A 23,179-nucleotide genomic window follows, 5' to 3' on the forward strand; every position below is an offset into this window, starting at 1 on the left:
CTTCCCCAATCTGCATTGCATGTCTCCAGCTCGCAACAGAGTTTTCTCACCATGAAGATCAAGCAAAAGGTCAAAAATGCCGACTAATCACAGTCAAAGCTCGGACTCTGCAACCTGAGACCCAGCCCTACTCCCAGCTAATCCCTTGAAACATTCCTGTGGACTTCAGTCGTGTCTGGGGAAGTCCATAACTTCTTAGATTTAATTCTGGTTCAGTTTCATCTTCAAGTACGGTCACAGCATGCTGTAGACTTATATGAAATGTGTCTGTATTTCCTGAATATTACTTCTTCCTTCCCCCGCCTCCTCTCCCCTGCCAAAGCAGGGGAGTCTCTTCCCCTCTCTTTCCTGACTTAAAAGCAAAGCACTTTACAGAAAACACCTCAATCAAACAGAAAAACTTCTGGCACACAATTAAATAACTTGCATCAGCACTTCCATCTCTAAAAACGTGCTAAAAATGCTTAAAAAAAGGAAACAGGAGTGATGTGTAAAGTTCACCTTTAGCCTGATTTATCCCAAAATCTAATAACTACATCCTGGCAAAACAACAGGCATTTTCCTAGGATCACCTGTCCCAATGGACAGAACGTAAACTTCACCTCTCGTCTATTTGATGATGTTTATTACTTCAGAAGAACGTGAAAGCAGACATCCGTCCCCCAGTTTATTACCAAAACCAATCAGACAAAGGAGAGAAATATTTCAGGAAAGTTAGCAAAACTACACAAGGTCAGAAATAGGTATAGACAACCTGAATAAGATCATTTACCATGTTCAGAGGTGGGGGGCGGGGGGGTGTTTAACCGTGCATATGATTTTTTTCTGAACAAAACTGCTTTTCTACATGCAGTTTTAGTCCTACCATGTCATAAACAGTATCATATTGACTTTGAACTAAAGACATGGTCCACGCTGGTACTTGATTTGGGTATGCAGCTTTACTTTCCCTGTCTCTCTCTGCTATGCTATTCTTTTTCTCCAGTTTTATCTATCATGATGGAGGTGAAGGTGTCTTGCCCCATGTGTGCACAGAGCCCACAACCACAGGACTTCAGATTCTGTGTACATCTTTGTACTAAAGGTGGTATCATTGTCATCATCCTTCTAGCCTGGACAAGAAACATCTGTGTTTGCCTTATGATTTTTAAATGCCATCTTACATGAAATTAATGGCATACTAATACGTAAGATACAAAAATAAAAGTTCACCTACTCACCTAGACAGCAATAATTTACCCTGAAGTTTCAAATCAGCAGCACAGTCATCAGATTGACAATTCCTCTCAAAAACAGTCTGTGAAAAACAGAGAAAAGAACTGTTATAGCATGAAAAAAAGTAAGATCAAAATCCAAATGAGGAACGTGCTTGGTTGAAATAACAATGCAAAATCTGTGAGTGTTAAGGAAATTCAAGGGCAGGCAAATCTCATTTTTATAAGAAAAAATTTTTATTTTTTTTTAACTAAACAAGAAGTTTAACCATAAATAGACTATTACCAGAGGTTTCCTCAATCCATTCCCACTTCTCATCTGACAAGAATTACTGCTCATGCAATATTTCTGGCACTATTATTTCTCTTCCAAACACATATGGATGAAAATGAAACAGAAAACAAACCATTTATGAAACTATTTTAAGCCCTAAGAATTGCAAGTAAGAAATTCCTGCACCAAACATCTTCAGTAGCCTATATTAAAGATAAGGAATTAAATAATTTCTCTTTTTTTTAGATTTTATATTTGTATTGCATTTTTTAAGAGCTCTGCCCAACTATATCAGCACTGAGGAAAGACATTGAATCTTAAGCCCAATGGGCACAAAGATTTCTAGTTCTTGTCTCTCCAGAAAGACTCTAGGCTAAGGAGGTAGCTTGATCTCCTTTTAATATGTTGTCAGAGCTCACCAAAAGGGGGTGGACCTTTTTGAAGTTAATTGGTGTTGCACTAGTGGATACTAAACTGGGCTCTTCGTTGTACTGAGTTGCAAAAAGAAGAAACAAAGGAAGTTGGTAGTTCATTTGGGGAGTATTTACTCTGCCCTTTCATATTTTCTTTCCCATGTTTTGCTTCCTCAGAATCTCAGAAATGGAAAATATTGAGGATTTAATCACAAGTGCTCAACTTAGCCTTCCTCCTTAATAAAGGCATCCACACCAAAGAACAAGAATAGCTCTGAGACAGGAATTGGCACAAGGTATCCCTCTCAAAACATGGCACATTGCAGAGGTATACTCTCAAAAGTCCTCAGAATTAATCCTTTAGCCACCGTAGTAGCTATACATAGGGAAGATCATTTGACCTTCAGAGGAGAAAGAAAAACAAACCATAAAAACATTTTTGCCTGACAGTTTCCCTATTTGCACTGCAGAAATCTTGGCAAAGTGAACAGAGTGATCAAAGATATGACCTACACGTTTATTAGAACAAAGTACTGTAAGTACATTCAAGTAACTACCTAATAATCCTGGAATTTTGGTGCTAAATCTGTAGTTGTGGTTCTTCACGAAGAATGAACAAATACCTAATTTTCAAAACTACTGAGTATGTATCTCTTTCAATATATCATGTACTAGACAGCAAGCTACTTTGAAATACACTGGGAGTATTTTGTTACACCATAGAAAACCCAGTTCCTATACAGCACTGGGATGGAAAAAAGAAATAATGATGATGAACCCCTAGATCCATAGCAGTGCAGGAGGGATCCCTTTGCATCTGTGGAGGACCTTCAAGTTTGGGAGAGAAAGGATTTCCAGTCCAGTCAGCCTCTAGGACACATTAATGTAGCCACATATAGTTCAGCAGACCACTTCCATTGCAGGCTAATGACATCTAAGGATTATGTTGTTATTTTCTGCTATTTCCCTGGTCCGGATAGGTGTTGCCTCCCCTTCCCCACCCTGTTGCTTCTGCTTTTCTGGTTGACTAATTCCTGCCTGTTCTTATCCCTTCTAAAGAATTAAGGAGTAAACACACTGTAAGTCATCATAACATTTGTGAACACTGCTTATACATTCTGTTACTGTGCCCTTACTTGGTCTACTTGGCCTGCGATTTCTTTGGGCCAGAAACTGAACCTTACTCAATACTGCATGCTGTTGGAGTAGGAGCCCATTCCTGGATATGCATGGGCCCTACAACCTAATCACCAATTTTACCTCTAAGCAATCTTTAAAGCAGTTTTAGCTTTGCAATATTGGTTTTAGGGATTTATAGAGCTCTTTCCATATTCAAGGTGTTGAACAAGATAACCAATGGGTTGTATGTATTATCTAGAACTGGAAGAAGAGAAGTAGGACAAAATAAATTCATTGCACTGTGGATGTGCTTTATAATTTTTGCAGTTACTGTTATCCTAAGTGAAGAAGAGCAATTCTGAACACTGGTTTTACTCAAGTTCAATTTACTCTTACTGTATTTCCCTTATATTATACCAAATACCTCACAGCTTTGATTTTGTGTGTCAGAGATCACAGAATCACAGAATAACCAGGTTGGAAGAGACCCACCAGATCTTCAAGTCCAACTGTTCCTATCAAACACTAAACCATGCCCTTTAACACCTCGTTCACCTGTGCCTTAAACACCTCCAGGGAAGGTGAATCAACCACCTCCCTGGGCAGCTTGTTCCAGTGCCCAATAACCCTTTCTGTGAAAAATTTTTTCCTAATGTCCAGCCTAAACCTCCCCTGGCGGAGCTTGAGTCCATTCCCTCTTGTCCTGTCCCCTGTCATTGGGAGAAGAGTCCAGCACCCTCCTCTCTACAACCTCCTTTCAGGTAGTTATAGAGAGCAATGAGGTCACCCCTCAGCCTCCTCTTCTCCAGGCTAAACAACCCCAGCTCTCTCAGCCATTCCTCATAAGGCCTGTCCTCCAGCCCCTTCACCAGCTTCGTTGCTCTTCTCTGGACTCGCTCCAGGTGGTCAGGAAGCTTCTTTACATAAAAAATATAGACCAGAAAAATTTCAAGTTGAGGGGGAGGGGGCAAAAATTGTTCTGAATGAGAAACACAGCTGCATCTTTTAGCTCAAGGCCACAGCACTTTTGTCTGGCACTTCCAGGAAAGAAGTAAGTGTTTGCGTGCTCAGTAGCCAGGACAGGATAACCTCAATGTTTCTAGGACACATCTTTACTGTACAAACACAAAGCTAATATAAACTGCATGTGCAGTGAGTATGTCAGACCTCCTGTAACCACCAGATCTACAGCAAAGCACAGGGCAAATCCAGCAGGATTCCTCTCTGCATTTTCCCCTGCAATACAGAACCCAGCAGCTACAGGGAATTGCTCCATAGCAGCTCCCACCCGGCCACACAACATCCTGGGCAAGTATGGTTTTCCCAAATTCTGCCTGGCAGCTTTTCTGTGTAGAAAAGATGATGCTTCTTGGGAGGTCAAGGAACAAAACATTAGTGGAGAAGGATGCTGCCCATGTTCTCCAGATGCTGGGTCAAAAAGCCTACATTAATACCTACTCATCATAAAGAGTAAATGGACACATCTGCGTGCAATTAAATGTACAGTTAGAAGAGATCTAGAGCCAACTGAAGAGGATGTGTCTAGACAGCCACTCAGATCAGGGCTTCAAAGCAAGTACCTTTGTGTCTAGTCTGCCTCTTGAAGAGTAGGCAGTGGATGAAATTCTGTATTTAGTGGTAAAGGCCAGGGGTAAATGTACAGTCCTCTGCTGCAGGAAGTAGGTGTAGGATGAAAGCCTAGTTCCTGGCGTCCTAAGGCATCCTAAGAACAAAGCTGCTAGATAGTGTGGGTGGTGAAGATATTCTCATTTTCCTTCTTGCTGATGTTGTAATGCTAGGGAACGCTGCTAGGAAGTAAAACAAGCAAGAAGGAGCCTCGCTTCAGCCTAATAGTCACAACTCCCTGTTCAGAGGAAAGGGATCTAGGATTTCAAATCCGGCTTCCTAAATTGATTCACTTTCTTTCAGTGCCTATCTAAAATTAAACATATTTGTGTTTCCGGGAGTAGAGAAGAGAACAGGAAACAGCAAATTTAAAAAAAACCAACAACACTGTGTTTATGGCAGTCCTGCCTACAGAAATTACTGGACATCATCCAATAAACAAAGGGAAAAAAAGTATTTCAAGACAGTAAATCTCCCAAAATTCAGGGAAGCACATGGAAATTTCAGGTTGTAGCAAAAACGTACCATCAAGACTTTGAGAGGCTGCCAGTATTGTGTTCCAATAAGAGTTGTGCCATCCTTTCACAGAAAAGGGAAAGTGACAACTGAGGGACAATGCTTGAAGAAAAGGGAGACAAAGAAGATTCTCAAAAGAATCCCTGAAAGCATGTCCTTTTATGCTTTGGATAACAGAACAGTGATTCACTTTGGATCAGGCTTTTAACTACTTCCTCAGAAAAAAAGTTGACCGTGTGCCTCTTAACTTGAATTATGCAAAATATCTGGGTTCACAGCACAGTTTTCCAATCTCTACACCTATTTCCTATAAATTTTCACCATATTCCATGATATATGCAGGGATGACTTAGCAATTAGATCACACTAGTAATACAAAAGCACTTCTATTTCAAGGATGCAGGATAAGGGGGTTTGTTAATCTAATAATTCTTTATTTTTCAGATCTTGACACTACACGGATTTTACCATGTTATCTGGTGAAAGTGGGTTCCTGGGTCTGTAATTAAGGGACCAGGATATGTGATCCAACTTTCAAAAGTACTGAGCTGTAAGCAAATCTCGTTGCTTTTTCTATGAACTATTTCCTCTTTTAGAGCTTTACAAATCAATCACTTGGGCATATCAGTATCTAAGCACAGAATCAAAGAATCATTTAGATTGGAAGAGATCTACACAGGTAAAGGAGCCTGATTTTAGACTTTTATTTATTCTGTCTTTAAATTTTCAAGTTGCCTGCAAAATAAACCCATCCCCTACAGATCCACTGACCACAGAAAAATAAATAGTGACTGACTCTCACCAAACATCCTATGCTTCACTGTACTACTCATGGAAATAGCCCATTCATATATCCTGCTGAGCCAAGTGCAAAATGGCTGATTTAAATTCCCACTAGAAAAGTAATTAATATTATGAAAAACTTTCCAGGATTTCATCAGATGTGGTGGCTAAAATGGGAGTGCATGATTTCCATAATACCCCTAATGAACGGTGGAGTAAACACGCAATGAAGGCAGGAATATCTTGGGAGCAATGCGCATTCAAAAGAATCCTGCTATGAAGACAAAGAGCTATGCCAGTACTGCATGGTGCAGCAGGGTAGCAAGGCTAGCTTGCAAGGTTTCTCAACTCCATGAAGACTTCATCAGACCATGTCTTCATGCAAAGAAAACAGATGTTCATTTATAGTATAAGAAAACAGAAACCAGCCAGTAATAATTCTTTTACTACACTTAAGGGTGCAACATGTAAGTTGAACTTCTCCAGCTGGGGAAGGCTACGAGGGAATTCATCCATTTTATTGAGTGGAAGACTTTGAGCCTACAGCTCATGACTAACACATTGCCACTTGTCAAGCCATCTAAGGCCAAATGCAATTATTTCTCCCCTATTTCAGCTGCATCCTGCTTTCAGTAATTGTTAAAAACTGGGTTGGAGAACCAAGCTAAAACAGGAGAAAGAACACTCAAATGTAAGGGGAACTGGAACTCCCAAATGAAATCAGCTGTTTAGAAAAGATCAGGCATGAAACATGTTACCTATTGAAGGCACTCATAAATTAATAAGCATATGTATTAGTTATTCCTCACAGCAGGGGGGGGAGGGGAGGGCTAACAACACAATCATTTGTTCTCTTACTCTCCTGGGGTGAAGAATTACAATTGGTGGCAATAGAAATATGGCCCTAGTCCTTCAGAGCTTTATTGGATTTCTAGTCTGACTCACTTCATTTCTTGGGCTGAAGCAATTCTTTTCTTTTTTATATCATTAACAGTTCAAATCATCCAAGTAGTGTTCTCATTTTACAAGACTTCAGACCTTATAAATTCAGAGAACAATAGATGGGAAAGACGTATCGGGTTAATTGTCCCATCTCCCAGTACCACTATAGGAGGGAATCCTGTAGCACATTTCTCAATATATTTTATGTCTTGTCTTAAACAGTCTTCCATTTATTTTGGATTACTACAGAATTATTCAATTATATCACCTCAAGAGGGGTTTTTTAATGATATCTGAGAACATCATCTACTCCATCCCTCCTCATTTCTACCACTAAGAGTGGAACATATGAGATGAATCTTTTTCTCCCAGGATGCATACTTAAACATTTTAATACAAGAGTCAAACCCTTTGTTACCACACAATTTGGTAATTAAAAATATAAAAGCATTATAACAGCGACAAATGAAAACCAGATGTGACAGCTGTTTTGTCAGCTGGAAATGCAAACAAAGTCTTCAAATAATCACAGAAAGCATTTATGTCTACCTTTAGTCCATTTAAACCCCCAAGGATACGTGAAAGTCCTCTTCTATAATCCACCTGCACTTCACTGCATTTGTATGTATGAATGCTACTCTAAGTTGACAAGGATTTTGTGGCACTGAGGTACTCTGAACTGAATGAACTATTACTATCATACTGTCTGCTCTCAAGATGTTAGGTATCCCAATTAAGCTCTACTGATCCTTCATATAACTGCTAGAAAGATATGAATGGAACTGATGGAACCTGGCTTCCTGAAGGCTGTTACTGGTCTCTGCGGCTTTTTAAGTATATTACAATTTTATTTTATAGCTCCACGTGTAAGCAGGAACTCCCCCTTTCCTACAATTTACAATCCTCCATCCACAGAGTATGCCGAACTGCAAAAATTACCCAATAGGGTTTTAGTTTAGGGTTCAGCTTGCAAATGGTTACACAACCATCTTTCCTTTCTCTACCTATTTCTTTGAAGAACCTGTAAATTAAATCAGACGACTCACCTCCTACAACCTAAGACAAAATAACTCTGTAGTGTTACACCCCCCAGCATACATACCAAAACTGAAGGTCTATGTTGGGGTGGGAGGGGTGTTTGTGAATATACTAGCATATATTTGCTACTGTTCTTAAGGAAGCCTATAAGATCTAAACCTAGGGGTTATGTCTTACACATTCTCTGTCATGTTATTTTCCCTCTGTTGTTAAACAGGGATGTGAACAAGTTGGACAATTACCGGCCAACCCTGTTACTGCTTAAGTATGTGCATATAGAAACATGCTTACCATCAGAGGCACTGATTTCCACTCATTCTTACTTCAGCAAGTTCTTAATTATAAACATTTCAGAGGTACAATACATCTGGACACCTGCTGGTTTTGTTCAGTTCTGAATCTCTTCCAGACTTGTAAATCTTTCCTCCTTATTGCCATTCAACAACAAAAATGCAGGCAAACGCAATACTCAGCCTAATCCAGTACATGCTCAGGGTGGGTCCTTTCCAGATTTCCTGGCATGAAGAGCACCCGGTCCCTGCCAATTCCGCACTGACTGTGACCAAACTTGTCAAGAGCAAAAGGCTGGCAGTGGGAGGAGTGGAAATCATCACTTTGAGCAATCCCACCCCAACTGAAGGAGAACAATGGCAGTTAGGCAAGAAGGGTAGCACACAATGGATCCCTGGAAGGATAAACACAGAAGGTAATTTGGGAGCTTTTCCCGCCCAAGGAGGAAAGAGCTTAGCAGCAAGACACTTCATCTGGAACATGGCAATAAGGCTGATTCCTGCAGTCTCCCAAAGACTTCCTGTGTGCCTAGGTACAAGTTGATTAATCTTCACACTTTCCATCTATGCAGCTACTCACAGGTATATTAAGGTACTGAGGCTTCATCTGTACCAGTAAATTAAACTTCCCTGGCCTCCAAGATAGGAGTACCCTAACTCCTGGCCCATGCCTGGGAATGGTTTGCAGTATCTGGCACAGGCTAAAATTTGTGCCAAGAGCCAATGCAGCAGCTTACCAGGGTAGAGGTGTCACTCCTATGTCTAGAAATGCCCCATGCACGGCTCAGCTTGCTGGCAGAGACATGACCTGACTCAAGCAGGTACAAAAGGATCTCTGTTCAGAAGGCACCACTGACAAACCTGGACCAGTCTGTACATATGGACACTAATTTCAGCCTGTCCATATCTGTTATTACTTTGTCCTGAGTATGAGACCAGGGGTGTGGGTGTGTGTGCGTGCACATGTTTTAAAATAAAGAACGGCATTATTTGTGCAGCAAACCAAAAATCACTAAAGGCATTCATAATTCAGCTGTATAAAAATCCTCCTATACTTTCTCGTACCTGTCAACTAAGCTAATCTCTGTGCAACTACCTAACCAGCTTTTCAAACACAAGCATTTCCAAAACATATTCTCCAGCTTTTAAAAAGGTGAAGTTTATCACAGAGACATGCGGCCTCAGTCACCCAAAGGTGCAAACTGTACCCAAATTCTCGCTGCAAGTCAGTGGCACAGCTGGGAACAGAACATCCTAAATATTTTCTGTCTCTTCTTCTAACTTATAAGCAGTTTTATGGTAGACCATTTCTGAAGTCCTGAAGACACTGACGCAATTAAATCTACTGAGAATATTTTCCTATAACAAAATGGTGTCTCCATCCATATAACAGCAGGTGATTTTATTACAGTATTTTGAACAGGCAGAACCATTCTAGCACACCATGTTTTGAACTCTAAGATACATTACTGGATACTACTAGGAACAAATCCCCACTGTACTTGGCAAGAGATCTTTCTCTTTCTTGGTTGACATGTATTTATACAGTGGGTATACAAAAATAAATGTTATAGTACAAACCACTTACGAAGAACTAAGCCAAACCAAGTTCTAAATACACATTATTTCCCTGAGGTAAGAAGACTTATTAGTTTTTTCCAGTGGATGGAGGTAGCAACTGGATATGGGAAGCAACAAAGAAGCTAGTGGAAAGTCCTTCTCAGGGTGGGAAGTTTTAAAGTTCATAATACGCACTGAAAAAGTAGAATGTTTTTTTCCCCCACCAAACCTTGACCCCTAAGAGATTTTCTGTTTGAGCAAAATTGAGCTGGCTAGCCACTTACAACATGGAAAGCTGAAATCTTCTCCACACAACCAGTCTCCACCCAACAATTGTACAAGTTGCTGAGGCATCTATCAGTATACATGTACATTAATCCCTGAGTATTTGCTTTTGCTACCACAAGTAACTACACTGAGCTATAACAACTATAGTTTCTGGTAAGCATATACAAGAACCAAGAAAATAACTAAGCCCATGAGAAATCAATTGCTACTCTATCCTGGGCCGAATGTCCCTCAGGCCAGTTAATTACACTATTACTTCTTTTTAAAGTATCAGAGCCTCTTTGCTTACAAAAAAAAGCAGTCAATACATGAAGTCCCACAACTGCACATATTTCATTTAGGAAATTTTGGTTAAGATCCTTTTCTTCAAATGAATCTGGTGTTCAAATTGTTTACTATATTTGATGGTTTCAAGCACAGTTCATTTAGAAATACAAGCAGTCTCCTTCACTGAACAGTAAAGGCTTCATTTTGTTGGGGTGTTTTAGTTCAAATACAAGAATTTTGTACTGCCTTACAGTACATCCATGTACTACTTTACTACTCTAGCTCGGCTTTGGTCTAAGTTATTAGTACAAGACCACACTTTTCTTTCACATGCAATGTAATACTGATTTCAAGGATGAATGTCCAACAGAAAATTTATTTTGTGATTATATCATCAAGGAGGGACATATCTTCCTGCTGGTACGTGTCTATGAATTACTTCTCAGCTGACTCCTTAAGGCATTCGAGTGAAGCACCATGAAGAACTTTGTACACTCAATATAAACTTTAATTCTTGTTTCAAGAGGCCACCTGACAGCCTTTCTGCCCCCTTGTGTGTGAGGCAAAGGGCTGTAAACTCTTGTCAGGAAATCACACGCACATTAGTTCATGAAAAACAAACTGAAATCCTAGCAGAAGTGACCACTTCAGGTTTAAGACTTCAGTTTAAACAAAATCCTATCTAGGTGACTACAAAGCCCACGCGTTTGCAAGATGTGTGGCTTTTCAACTAGGTCTAGCACAACTGCAGTAGGATCTTGAAAGATGGAAGTCTCCTCCTCTCCTGCCCAGTCATGGCTCCATGCCACTTCTTCAGCTATTCACTACTTCATTTTCTTCTCCTGCATTCGTTCATAAAAACCAGAAACCTGTGCCTTTCAGCAAAGGATCAATCTCTAACACTATCTTAATACTGCTTCAAAGCAACAAATGAAACATTTTCTGATTTCAAAATGACACTTCTTTCTAGATTAATAGGGTTAGGGCATTTGAAAACCACACACCACTAGCTGTATTTAAAGACTTCAGTACTACCACTAACACTGAACTTGTTCATCTGCCCTCGTTCATGTTGTATCTTCTAAAAAGAGAGCCCACTGCATCTGTCTTGAATTGGACTTCCAAAATGTAAGATCCCTCCAGAATATTTCTTTGAAGATGTAAAGCCTTTCTTACATAAACTTTGGTTCCAACTATCCCTTTTGGCATTTAAAAACAATTTCCACTTGTGAGATGACAAGAATCCTGAAAGAGAACACTACACCCTGATTTTCCCATTAAATTGGTCTTTGATGACCCCACCACCACGCCTCCAGGCTACTCCATCAGGGCTTTGTTACCATGACTGCCACACTAACTCTAAAGCTCTAGCCACTTCCTTAGCTGAAAGCACACTTCCAGGCACAAAAATCCTTTTCTTACTAAGCTAAGTGAACAACATCTGGAAAGCAAATGGAAAGGGATTGTTAAACCAGCTCACTCTCATCCAAATTACACAAGAAAACAAGTCAGGGAAATTCCCAACATATTTTTGTTTCTTCTCTATAATCTCAGCATTTAGGTATTTTAATATTGATCCGAGACTACGCCTGCAAGGCAAGACGTGACCTTTTGAGTCCAAGCCCAGTAGTAAAGCATTCAAGCAGTTTCAATCATGTAACATCATGTTTTCAGCACACTACTCAAGTTCCAAAATTCTCTATGAATTCCCATCATAATTTTTGCAACAACACAATATTCAGGTACTTAACAGCCACACAGTCCCTCTTCATGAAAACACGTAAGTCTTAGATGCATCCTTCATTCATACATTTACAAAGATAAAACATCTGAACTCTTTTCTCTAAGTGCATGGATTATACCCAAATACATTTCAAAACACTTGGGTATACAACAAAGCATATCTCTCTAAACATTTTAGTTATTTTTTGAGTAGCATTCAGGGACCTGCAATTTCATCACAATAACATATCCTTACCAGCAGCAACAGAAAGTAATGTTACAGACGATGATGCAAATATCATTTAATGGATATAAACTTCCCCTGGTTAAAAAAACAGACCTAACAATGCACTCCTAAGAGCCTCAGACTCCAGACAGACTTTTCCCTTTTTAAAAAAAAAAATAAATAAATGTTTCCTATTCACATGAAATGCCAGCTCATAACTCTGTAAAGCATGCTGTGGAAAATAAACTCGACTGGATGCAACTCTGAGCAACTTGATCTAACTTTTAAGTTGCCTCTGCTTTAAGTAAGGCACTGAATCCATGAAGGTCCTTCAGACTAAATTATCTTGCAATTCTGACACACAAAGATGTTTTGCAAGCCATAGAATAAGTATGTTTTCCCTGTGGAGCCTCAAGTTTTACAGCTGGATGCTCACCCGTCATCACAGTGGGAGTTGATTTGTCCTGCAGGCTCCTTCCTCAGTGGGAGGTTGAATTGTCCTTCAGCCTCCTTCCTTGGCAGACTGTCCTGCACCTACAAGGATCAGCTCAAACTTGAGCCTTTCAAAAGGTCACTAATGGGATCTCTCTCCTTCACATGACTGTCTGCTTTCATCTACCCTGAGGGCATTTAACACCTTCATGAGCACTGTCTCAATCACTCCTTTCAAAACCTAACAAAATTGGCCAACATATTCCAGAGACACTAGTGAGGTCAAGACAGACAAACAAGAAAGGCAGCATAATCATATACACTTCATTTCCTCAGGGAACAATTTGGGGCGGTGAGGCAGGGAGGATATCTACTTTGTAAATAAGTGTTTCAAAATTAAGAGAGTTCTCTTGTTTTCACCAAAATTAAACAGAAGGGTTTTCTACACTGCAGAGGAGCAAAATAGGACCCTAATAAATATATGGCTGTACCTACACTTCACTTTATCTGAAACAAAACCATCCTATTTTACAACAGCATGTTCTGCAATAACAACAGGATGAGTAGGTTTGCCCCAACACATAACTGGATGTGAGTAGCCCTCAAGAAAAGAGGCCAGTGGACCCTCTCCCACTGTGGAGAGGAGCAAGTTCCTGTGTTCCCTCCTGGGCCCAGCCCTGTCACTCCAGCACTAACAAAGCCAGATGAGAAAGCCAAGGCTTTCACAAGAACCTCCCACAGAAAGGGAAGAATCGGAAGCAGCAGAAGCTTTCTCATCCTTTCCCTTATTCAGTCTCCTTCTTTACAGCACAAGCACCTTGGAAAAAGCAAGTGACCTCACCTTTTGCTGCGCAACCTTGTCAGCACAAGTCTTTACTACATCATGGAGAAGCACTGGCATCAGCAACAGTAGGGACTGTACAACAACCCAGAGCTTAGCAATCACTTTTTACATTCACTTCTGCTGTCTGCTCAGGATCAGAGAGAGCCGTAGGCTTTTTTGGGAAATAAAGTCCAATCCTGACCTGATTCCTTTGCGCTATCTTCTGTCCTTTCTTCCAGCGGAGAATGGGCTTGAGAGCAGGTAGTTCCTTGTCCTCTTTTCCTCTTTCTATGACATGTTCCCCAAGGCTGTATGCAGCTTCAAATACAATTGGAGATATGACATCTTTGACTCTTTTCTGTAAAACAAAACATAGATTTTATCTATTCACACAGGCAAGTAGGTTTTTATACAGAAGTATACAATCAATTAATTTTTTTATTCAACACTACAGACAGAAAGCAGGCTTCTCTACTCCTGTGCCATGCAGGAATAAGCACATTATAAAAACTTAAGACAGAAAAAAAAAAACACACACAAAAAAAATCAGTTATTCATGTGGGACCTACTTGTAGTTCCACTGAATCAGTAGCATATTCTCCACACCTATAAACTGTTTTTCAATAAAATCAAGAAATTTACTTAAAAAATGGTATTTAAAAGACTTGAAGATGTGGTGCTTATGGACATGGTTTAGTGGTGTACTTAGCAGTGTTCGGTTATCGTTTGGATTTGATGATTTAAAAGGTCTTTTCCAGCCTAAATGCTTCTATGATCCTATGATTCTAATTAAACAGTGTACTTTCTTGGTAATGAATGAAGATCAACAGCAGACACAATGACATGAGTGAATGCAGACATCAGCAGTGGTGATGGCCGCAGGAAGCTCTGTGACACCTTCCCCATGCCATAAAAAGGATTGTGCACTCACTGGGGTGCTGCTAATACCTTTGGGGGAAGAGACACTGACTGAGACTTCAGCCCTTTCTGCAGTCACACTCTCAGGAGATGAGTTGTACTGTACCAAGATTACTAAATAATAATACTACAATTCACAGAAAATCATGTGTAGTAACTTAAGCGAGGATCGTATTGGCACACAAGGAGACTACACATACACAGAAATAAGACCACAAAAAAGCATACCATGCAGCAACAGTGAAACACAATAAATCATCAGGCAAATCACCACCTAATACAATTGTATGCAATCAACTGTGTAAACACGGAACAATTAAAATTAAATGGGAAGGGAGTGGGTTAAAATAAAATCCATCTAGTTTTCCTAGCTCTACTACTGTAGTATGACAATAACAAATGCTTAAAGACTTTTGAGTGTTTTAACATGATCTTACAGGGTTCAGTCCTATGCCCTTTGAAGTAAAAAGACAAGCTTCCTATTGACTTCAATGAATGTTGGAGCGTGCCCATATTGTTGGTTGGTGTCTCTTTCTGCTTCATTTTAGCGGTGAAATTATGACTTCCAGCAGCTAGATTAATTACATGTGTGGATATTCCCTCACCACAACCCTGGGGAAATATATTTCACATACCCACTTGTCTTTAATTAAGGATGAAAGTATGAATGCTACCCAGTTATTAATTTTGCCACATGTTCAGTCCCTTCTGCTCACAATCCTACAAATACAAAGGCTGTGGAATTTGTCCTCAGTAAGACAAAGACAAGACAGTTCTGCCTTGCAGGTACACCACACTGTCCAGGATGTGCACACATAAAAAGCATAACGAATATTTGCCAAAACACAATCTGCAGAAGTACTATTTTAGGTTGGAAATACACCTAGTTTCTTTTTCTTTCAGTCTATCCAAACGTATCTCTTTCAGTGGTTGAATCATATACTGATGACAGCCTAGAGATTGCTTTTAAGTATTCCTCATTTCTAAAAGGAGGTCAAAAGATGCAATAACAATCAGGTTTGAGATAGACTGAAAAATCTTTCAAGTCAAGAAAATTCAACATGTTGCTTTTTATATCAGTTACATGGCCTTAATGAAGTGGATGCGCCAAGGAAAATTATTTCCACAATTAGCTTATTCACTGTTTTTCACCATGATGCAGCCATGCCAAGGAAGCTTCAAAGGTTAGATACACTTCTGCATCACAAAAAAGAATCCCCTGCAAATCATAGCACACAGACAGCACAGCTTCAATGATGAAAAAAATGTCTGGAGGACATCAAAACAAATGTAATATCCAAGGAGTTCACATTATCAACAGGAACAACCACATAACAAGGGTTCAGTGAGTAATGGCAATAAATATCCAATCTGTACAGACTGAGTGTCACTAAACTGCTGCAAGTTTTCTCTTTGCCTGAATTAGCCTGGGGACCTCCTGAAGCTGGGTTTCCCATAAGCAATCAGCTTCACTCTGGACATAAGAAACTTTTGCAATGAGGCTTTTGCAGAAACCAATACACTTCAGTTCCATTAAATTACCATTCAACGAGTATCCTCTCCTGCAATGTAAATGATCCTAGCTAGCTGCATCCCTTCATAGGGATCCTTGCTCTTTTCCTGAAAGACACGTTGCATGACATCACTCTGAGTTAAGAAAAAGGTGGTTTGGTATGAACAAGATGGGTTTTTATCGAAGGTATTAGAGGATGATCCCTCACTAGTATCTACAATAGCAAATAGAGATGTAAATAATGCCCACAATCTAAAGCAAGACTCCTACAGGAATACAGGATGAAACTTCGTCCTTTAAAGCAATGATTATCAAGTTATTTTCAATATCATCAAGTGAGAAAATACACAGAACCATCAGGGTGACTTCTACAGTTGCCCCTTGCTTTTGTTCTTCTTCATGCCCTTCTGGACTTTGTCTCCTTTTTCACTGTGGGAAAGTTCTCTGTTCTGTAGGGCATTTTTTCTACTCCCTCTGACTTGATCCTGAGGACATAAACCCAGAGCTTTTACGGAATTCAGCACAGCTTTTCAGTACTTCTAAGAACCAAGCTTTGTTTAGTTTGATGACTAATAACGAATTCAGGAACCTGGCTTTTAAAACACTCAACTTGAAACATTTAGTCTAAACAGATTTATTTCAAATTTTAAACAAGCACTAATAATAGACTACAGGAATTTTTAGAGTCTTAAAATACATAAAATAAATTTGACAATCTTGATTTAATACATAACATGTTAATGTTGCAAAATGTATACATCCATCGTGCTCATGCAAATCCAGCACAACACTAAGCAGCTTGCAGGTACTACAACATAAGTGCTCAACTGAGTGCCAAGAGATAAATAGTTCCCTGCTCATTGACATCAAAAATTACTCAAATGTTTACCAGCCTTCAGAGCCAAAGGCCACTACTTCCACTAATTATCAAATTAAATTATCAGCTGTCATCTTTATAAACATAAATTATGGCTTATGAATCAATAAGATGACAGTGCTTAACTTTAAAATTAACTGCCTTCTCCTATTATCTCAGCCTCCCTATCTGAACTGTGAGTCATTCAGGACACAAAGCTTAAGTGCAATGCAATTCAATGAAAAGTATCAATTAGACAAATTGGCTTTAAACTGGAAGATGTATCTCCATTCATTTTGGACAAACAACTGTGTACATGTAATTCTTGTACCTGAACATGAGTAAAGAACAACTGAACTTCCTTGCCCTGTCCCTTGTACCACTTATTGAGTCCAAATTTAGATTCCTTGACGTGAACTCCAAGTGCAAGTTAATGCTTTCAAACCTTCTACTAACCCAGTGCAAAAGAATAAACACCTATGTACACACAAGAACCTTCCCTTTTCCTGCTTTTACTTTGATAAAGATATTCTAGGACTTGCAATAATTTATTACAGATTAGCACAATTTTAGCATTGGTATCTCCCCACTGCAAAGGCAGACAAAACATGGTCGTCTTGAAAAGATCTAGTTTCCATTCTGCACGCAAGCTGATTTTTTAATATATATATATTATAATTTTTTTTAGATGTTATTGTAGTTAAAGGGGGAAAAGCCCTACTGCAAACTTTTTTGCAGAGTAAAGACCAAACAAGAAATTTACCTGGTTGGTAAAAGCTCATTTACAACGTTATTGGTGAATTTTCTGTCAAATTAATAGCATATGAAGGCAATCAGAGGCCTGATGTTTCAATAATACATGCTTCTGTTTCAAGATCTTGTGACAGCTACAATTCAGCATGTAGGCAAATAGACTCTCTTGCTAAACTTCCAAACTTACAAGGCATCTGAAGAATCCCAAAGTGTAGAGCAGGGAAAAAAGAGCAAAGGATTTGCAGAGGGTCGCACCCTCAAATGTTATTTAGGGCTAGCATTTGAAAGAATGGGAGTGCTACCTTTATCCTCTTGCCAAATGCATTACTCCACACAACTGCTTCCATCAGGTCAGCAACCTTTCTTCACCAACACTGATAACAGGAAAGATGTTGAGGGAGAGCAAAAAGCAAATCCTGGAGGAATCTGGTGCTAAATAAACACCAGGCACCCAGAAGACCACAGGAATTGAGAGAACACCCTGAGACAGTGAGGGAAGAGCTCCAAGTCCAAACCCCAGCCAGATACAGTTGCACTGAGTTTAAACAACTGCTCACCAACCCTGCACATCTGGCTTCCTGCTATCAGCTGAGGTGTGATTAAGATATTACTGGCGTTGGCATGGGAGCGATTTTGATCAATATTGTAAATATTCCTTGCAAAAGGTTACAAAGGGTTAGCTGGCAATTTTTTTACGGTAATCAGTAAGAAAAGTCACTACATGCCACCCAAACATGATATAATATATGATGCATTAGCAAGCTCAGTCCTTGATTTTCCAGTTCATTACTAAAATGCATTACAAGAATATAGCTTGACATGCTATCCATACATTTGAAATGCTGGGTCTTTATTGGACCTAATGTTTTCAGTTATGTTTTTTATAACCCATTCCCTTTCGCTCTTTACTAGTTCACATTGAGTTTTTCACTGGGTTTTTTTTTAGTTGAAAAAACAAAGAAAATTCATCAGCTATCTAAAATCATGTTACTCCCTTCTGAAGGAAACACCACTTAGATGCCCAACGTTTTCTAGTACCAGGCTGGACACAACCAACATCCACAACATATGACTAGCTACGTGCAAATCCCAACAGTACAGAAATACAAACAGTGAGAAAGCCTGGGAGCTGTTGGGTATTTGTGAAATGAAGACCTGAACTCAGGTAGGCAAAGAAAACCCAAGATGGCTACCAATTCAAACATCTATTTATTTTACTCTCTTTCTGCAAATAGTATGTATTTCAGCAGGGAATTACTGGCAGAATTGAGACAATAATTAAATCCCAATTCTCCCTACACATATGTAACCCTATCATACCCTTGTCTTTTCTGCTAGTTATAACATTTCATAATCTGCTGATACAAGATCTTATCAAAACCAAGCTTTAAAGTGATTTCCTTTAACAGCGTCTTAAAATGCACTGAGTCCAGAATATGACTTAATTCAATGACCTGTTTCCCTTTAAACAACACTTCCCTCCAGGTCTGATGCATAAGCTAACACAGAGGTTTCTGTGTATGAAACCATTAGAGGAGAAGGAGTTTAAGATCCTTGGCTCCTGGGTCCTCGTATATGATAACAGGTCTGCCAAAAGTTCAGCACATCTATGGACCTAAAGGAGCAATATTTCATCAAAATATCACGGCTAACTTTAACATTCATATACTGTACTTGTTTGTTCGGCCTTTCACTGTCTTACCATATAAATCTAGCTAGGGATAAAACCAGCTGAGTATATCTGTCATCCAACAAACTTTCAGTGCAAAATCTCACACACAAGCTATCCTTGGAGCCAAGGACTGGACTCCCAGCCCATTCTCAAAACCACAGCCCACAGGGATGATTAGGAGCCCTTCTTGCTAGTCCAAGACCCCTTCTGAGCTGTGTGCCACAGCTCAGATTGGAGATGGGGTGCAGCCCTGCAGCTGACAACTGCTGGCTGGGGGATGCTCGGAGGCATTGTGCCCCATCACTCTTTGCGTGAGCTGAGTCTGCTTCTATGCAGCCATGAATAAACCCCTGAGCTGCTCTGTAAGAGAAAGCAGCTATCCCTCCATGATTCCTCTCCTCTCCAGATGGATTTTTGTCCTCCTTTTGAAAAAAAATGCAGCAGAAGCACTTTTCCAAACACATCCCAAGAGGCAACAGTAAAGTAGCCAAAAGATTTCTCCCAAAATCTTTGTAGAGGACATGGGAGCCACAGAGAAGGCTAAGATACTGTATATGCTCCTCTCCCCAGCTTTTTCCACCGGCCATCCTACAGAGTGGCTGACTAAATGCCAGATCCTATGTGGAGGTGCCTATCACTTCTCAAAATGAGTAAACATCTAACACAGGTTTACATGAACTGAGACAGGATCCACACCCCTTCTTGGATCTGAGTCCTAGGGCACAATTTACCTCACACTGTTGTAAAGTATGTCTATCTCATATCTAGCAGGTCACTTTATTATCAGTAGGTCAAACATCTATGGGCTGAATGAGATTATCCTGCTGGATTTCCTAGCTTTGCAGTGGATTTGTTTGAGAAAAGCATGGATCTGTACCAACTAGCCGATGTCAAGATGTCCTCTCAGTTCTAAACTGATATTACAAATGGTGAAGGTGGCTGAATATCTGCTAGGAGAGTCAGAGCAGAAGACAAAAAGCCCAGATGGACAGGAAACATCACAACAGCAGTGGAAAAAAATATTTTGATGGATAATTCATTTTAAGGTGACTAGAATTGAAGGCCTTACAATGCGCTGTTATGATCCTTTCAATGCTATTGTGACAAAAAGCATTTCATCAATACAGCTTTATGAGAAACATATGTATGGAACAAAAATGTTCTATTTAAGCCCAATATCCTACCAAAAAAAATACAGCTAAAAGAAAAAGAAAAAAAAAAGCATTGTATTGGGATTGAAAGTAAGCAGAATCATCCTCGGTAGAAGAGAATAGCTACAGATGAAAGAAAGTTATTATCATTAACATTTTACTGACAGTGTTTTAATTCAGTTGAGTAAAGCTGACAGAAATGATATTTGGAAGTCTTGCAAAGAAAGTAACATACTTCTCATCCTGCCTGCACGCATGCATCTGAGAGAGAAAGCCTGAGTGCAAAAGAAGAATGGTGTTTATATACTTTTATTGACATGCTATTGAGATGAGAACAGTTTATTTAAGAAATCTGGAGTTATTTACACACAAAAATAAAAATCCTTCTTTCAGTCATGGGATAATGGAAAGCTCTGCAAGGGGGGGGCTAAGAGGAGCATTGCAACAATGTGACTGAAGACTATTCTTCCACTATTAAGTGGAGGAGGTAGTATTTATTAGTCTAATCCTCTTGAGAGCAGGATTTAAAATCAATACAAGTATATCGAAAAACTGTTATGATTGTCTAACTTGCTAAATGAATTCAAAAATGTGAACAGAGCTCCTCTGTGACATCTACTGTGTGTTTAATGTCAGTTCACACTTCACATGCTATGTATGACACCTTCTGAAACCAAGACCCACAGGCTGATTACTTGACTACCCCGTGCTATGGCTTCTGTATATACATGAGCTACAACAGCTGAAAAGGGTGAGGGAACCACATTGTTCTGTAAATAAAGAAATCTCTAAGGATGTCCAATTCCCATCTGCTATTCTGGAACAACCTAATTAATCCAATTAATTGTTAATTAATAGGAATTAATATTATTAACCAAGTACTATTGAGAGTTGAAGGAAATTTATCCGTTACATAGGACAAGCATTATGGGTGACTCCAAGGACTTTTCATTAGCCTTTAAGGCCTCCCATCCTGCACATACTTACATATCAGCACAATGATGACCACCTCAATAACACCCTACCTCACATCATCCCCTCATCACTTTCCTCGTCTTTTCCCATTCTCCTCTAGTCATCCAGACACCACTTCACTAACACCTTCCTCTCTTCACAGTCACAGCCTCTGCTCACAACCAACACAAAAACAGAAGGAGAAAGAAGAAGGAGGAACATGATACACTTCAGGACCTTCATGGTCATTTTAATGCATTTACATCAGAAATCATGACCAAACGGAAAGTTCACCATTCATTTCAGCAAGGATAAGGCCTTTTCCCTTGTTTCACTGATCATTCACAAAGAGGTAGAGCTTCCTGCTCAGCAGCCACATCAGCAGATATGGCTGCTTGGCTCTCAGAGATGGTGAGACTGGAGGATATTGTACAACGACAAAGGGTGATTGTTTAAACCCATGGATGGGAGCAGGATCAGCAAGTGTTTCTCAGGGAAACCAAGGAGAAAAAAAACTTTCCCTTCAAGTTCCCCTGGCTTTAAAAATAAACAAAACAAATGTTTCTGCAAATAAGTGCAAACCATAGAGTTCCACAGATCAAAGTTGAGAGCTCTAGTCTGATGCTGGAGGTACATTCACAGGGGAATGGAAAAAATGGCCCTTTATAACTGCAGTACTGTGCTCACTATAACAAGGTTTTAACCAAATATGATTAAATGCAAGTATTGCCACATCTACAGCCTGCGTTTGATTACTTTTGTTTATTTAATATATTACCCATTGGGGCAAGAGCATACATCCTAAACAGCAGCATTTTTTCAAAGCCCCATCTCTCACTATCACATCAGGTAACACTCTTTTGGCAACAAAAATCTATGGTCTATGCAGGAGATTACTCTAGATGATATATAGTGAGTCTAACCGGGTAGCAGGAACGTGCTGTAGTTTGGAGCAAGGGAAGAGATGCCAGCAGAGCTGGTAAAGGGCAGAGTTTACACCTACCCAGCTGCAGGCCCTGTCAGCTAAATACACATAAATTCTTGGGGAGAGGTCTGAAAGAGATTATAACCAGTGCGATCAATAAGTGAGAAAGTATCAAAAGAAGAGGGATGTTGGGGACTGACTTGCTTTATTATTCTGTTTTAGGAAGATGTAATATAACAAATAACAATAAAAAAGACAAGTTTATCTAAACTAGATACAATCCTGTATTGTAGAACTGCAAAATAAACTTGATCTTTCCAGATTGTTCGCTTGAACAGAAGTATCTTCCTTTTACTTAATGGAGGCAAAGTCAACCAGACTCACCTCAAGAGCTGATTTTTGTGTGTGTTTGTTCAGCACATCAGGCTGACATATAAAACTGCAAAAATGCCAGAATTAAGAGAGGCTGAAACGTTGTCTTTATTGGGCTATAAAAAATACTTTTGATTCCAGAGACAGCAACACTGCATGACTTCACAATCACTTCATCTGTGAATTGCTCACAGGAAATAGCCAACAGCAACCCAGGAGCAGAAATAGTCTGTGCTATATTTCAGCAATATTCAACCTGTTGGAGGCTTAGTGGTTTCATCTGCTAATTCTGTTTTTTCACTATAAAAAGTAAACTCATATTAGTCTCAAAAAGACATGTCAACACACTGAGCACTATGTAACATTATTAGGAAACTCGTTTCTTCCACAATTCCTTTTCACTCAGCTGCTGTCCTTCAGTGTCCCAGAAAAAAAACCGCTACTTTCTTCCCTATTATCATCATAATTTTGATGGTGCCCTGAGCACACCACGTTTTTTATACAGGGCTATGATACAGAATTACCTCCTCTG

At 39.6% G+C, this 23,179-nt stretch overlaps 1 protein-coding gene across 1 annotated transcript in view; it reads right to left on the reverse strand.

Moving 5' to 3' along the window:
• The window catches only part of ITGA9 (integrin subunit alpha 9), a 217,543-nt gene that overhangs the window by 92,609 nt on the left and 101,755 nt on the right, over positions 1–23,179 (reverse strand). Inside the window, exons 16-17 of the mRNA XM_069859822.1 lie at positions 13,736–13,891; positions 1,221–1,297 (exon numbers count right to left, since the gene is read on the reverse strand). Of these exons, the coding sequence (XP_069715923.1) occupies positions 1,221–1,297; positions 13,736–13,891 (233 nt within the window). The remainder of the gene's footprint in view (positions 1–1,220; positions 1,298–13,735; positions 13,892–23,179) is intronic.

This window comes from Phaenicophaeus curvirostris, chromosome 6, assembly GCF_032191515.1.
Source record: "Phaenicophaeus curvirostris isolate KB17595 chromosome 6, BPBGC_Pcur_1.0, whole genome shotgun sequence".
Lineage (NCBI taxonomy): Eukaryota > Metazoa > Chordata > Aves > Cuculiformes > Cuculidae > Phaenicophaeus > Phaenicophaeus curvirostris.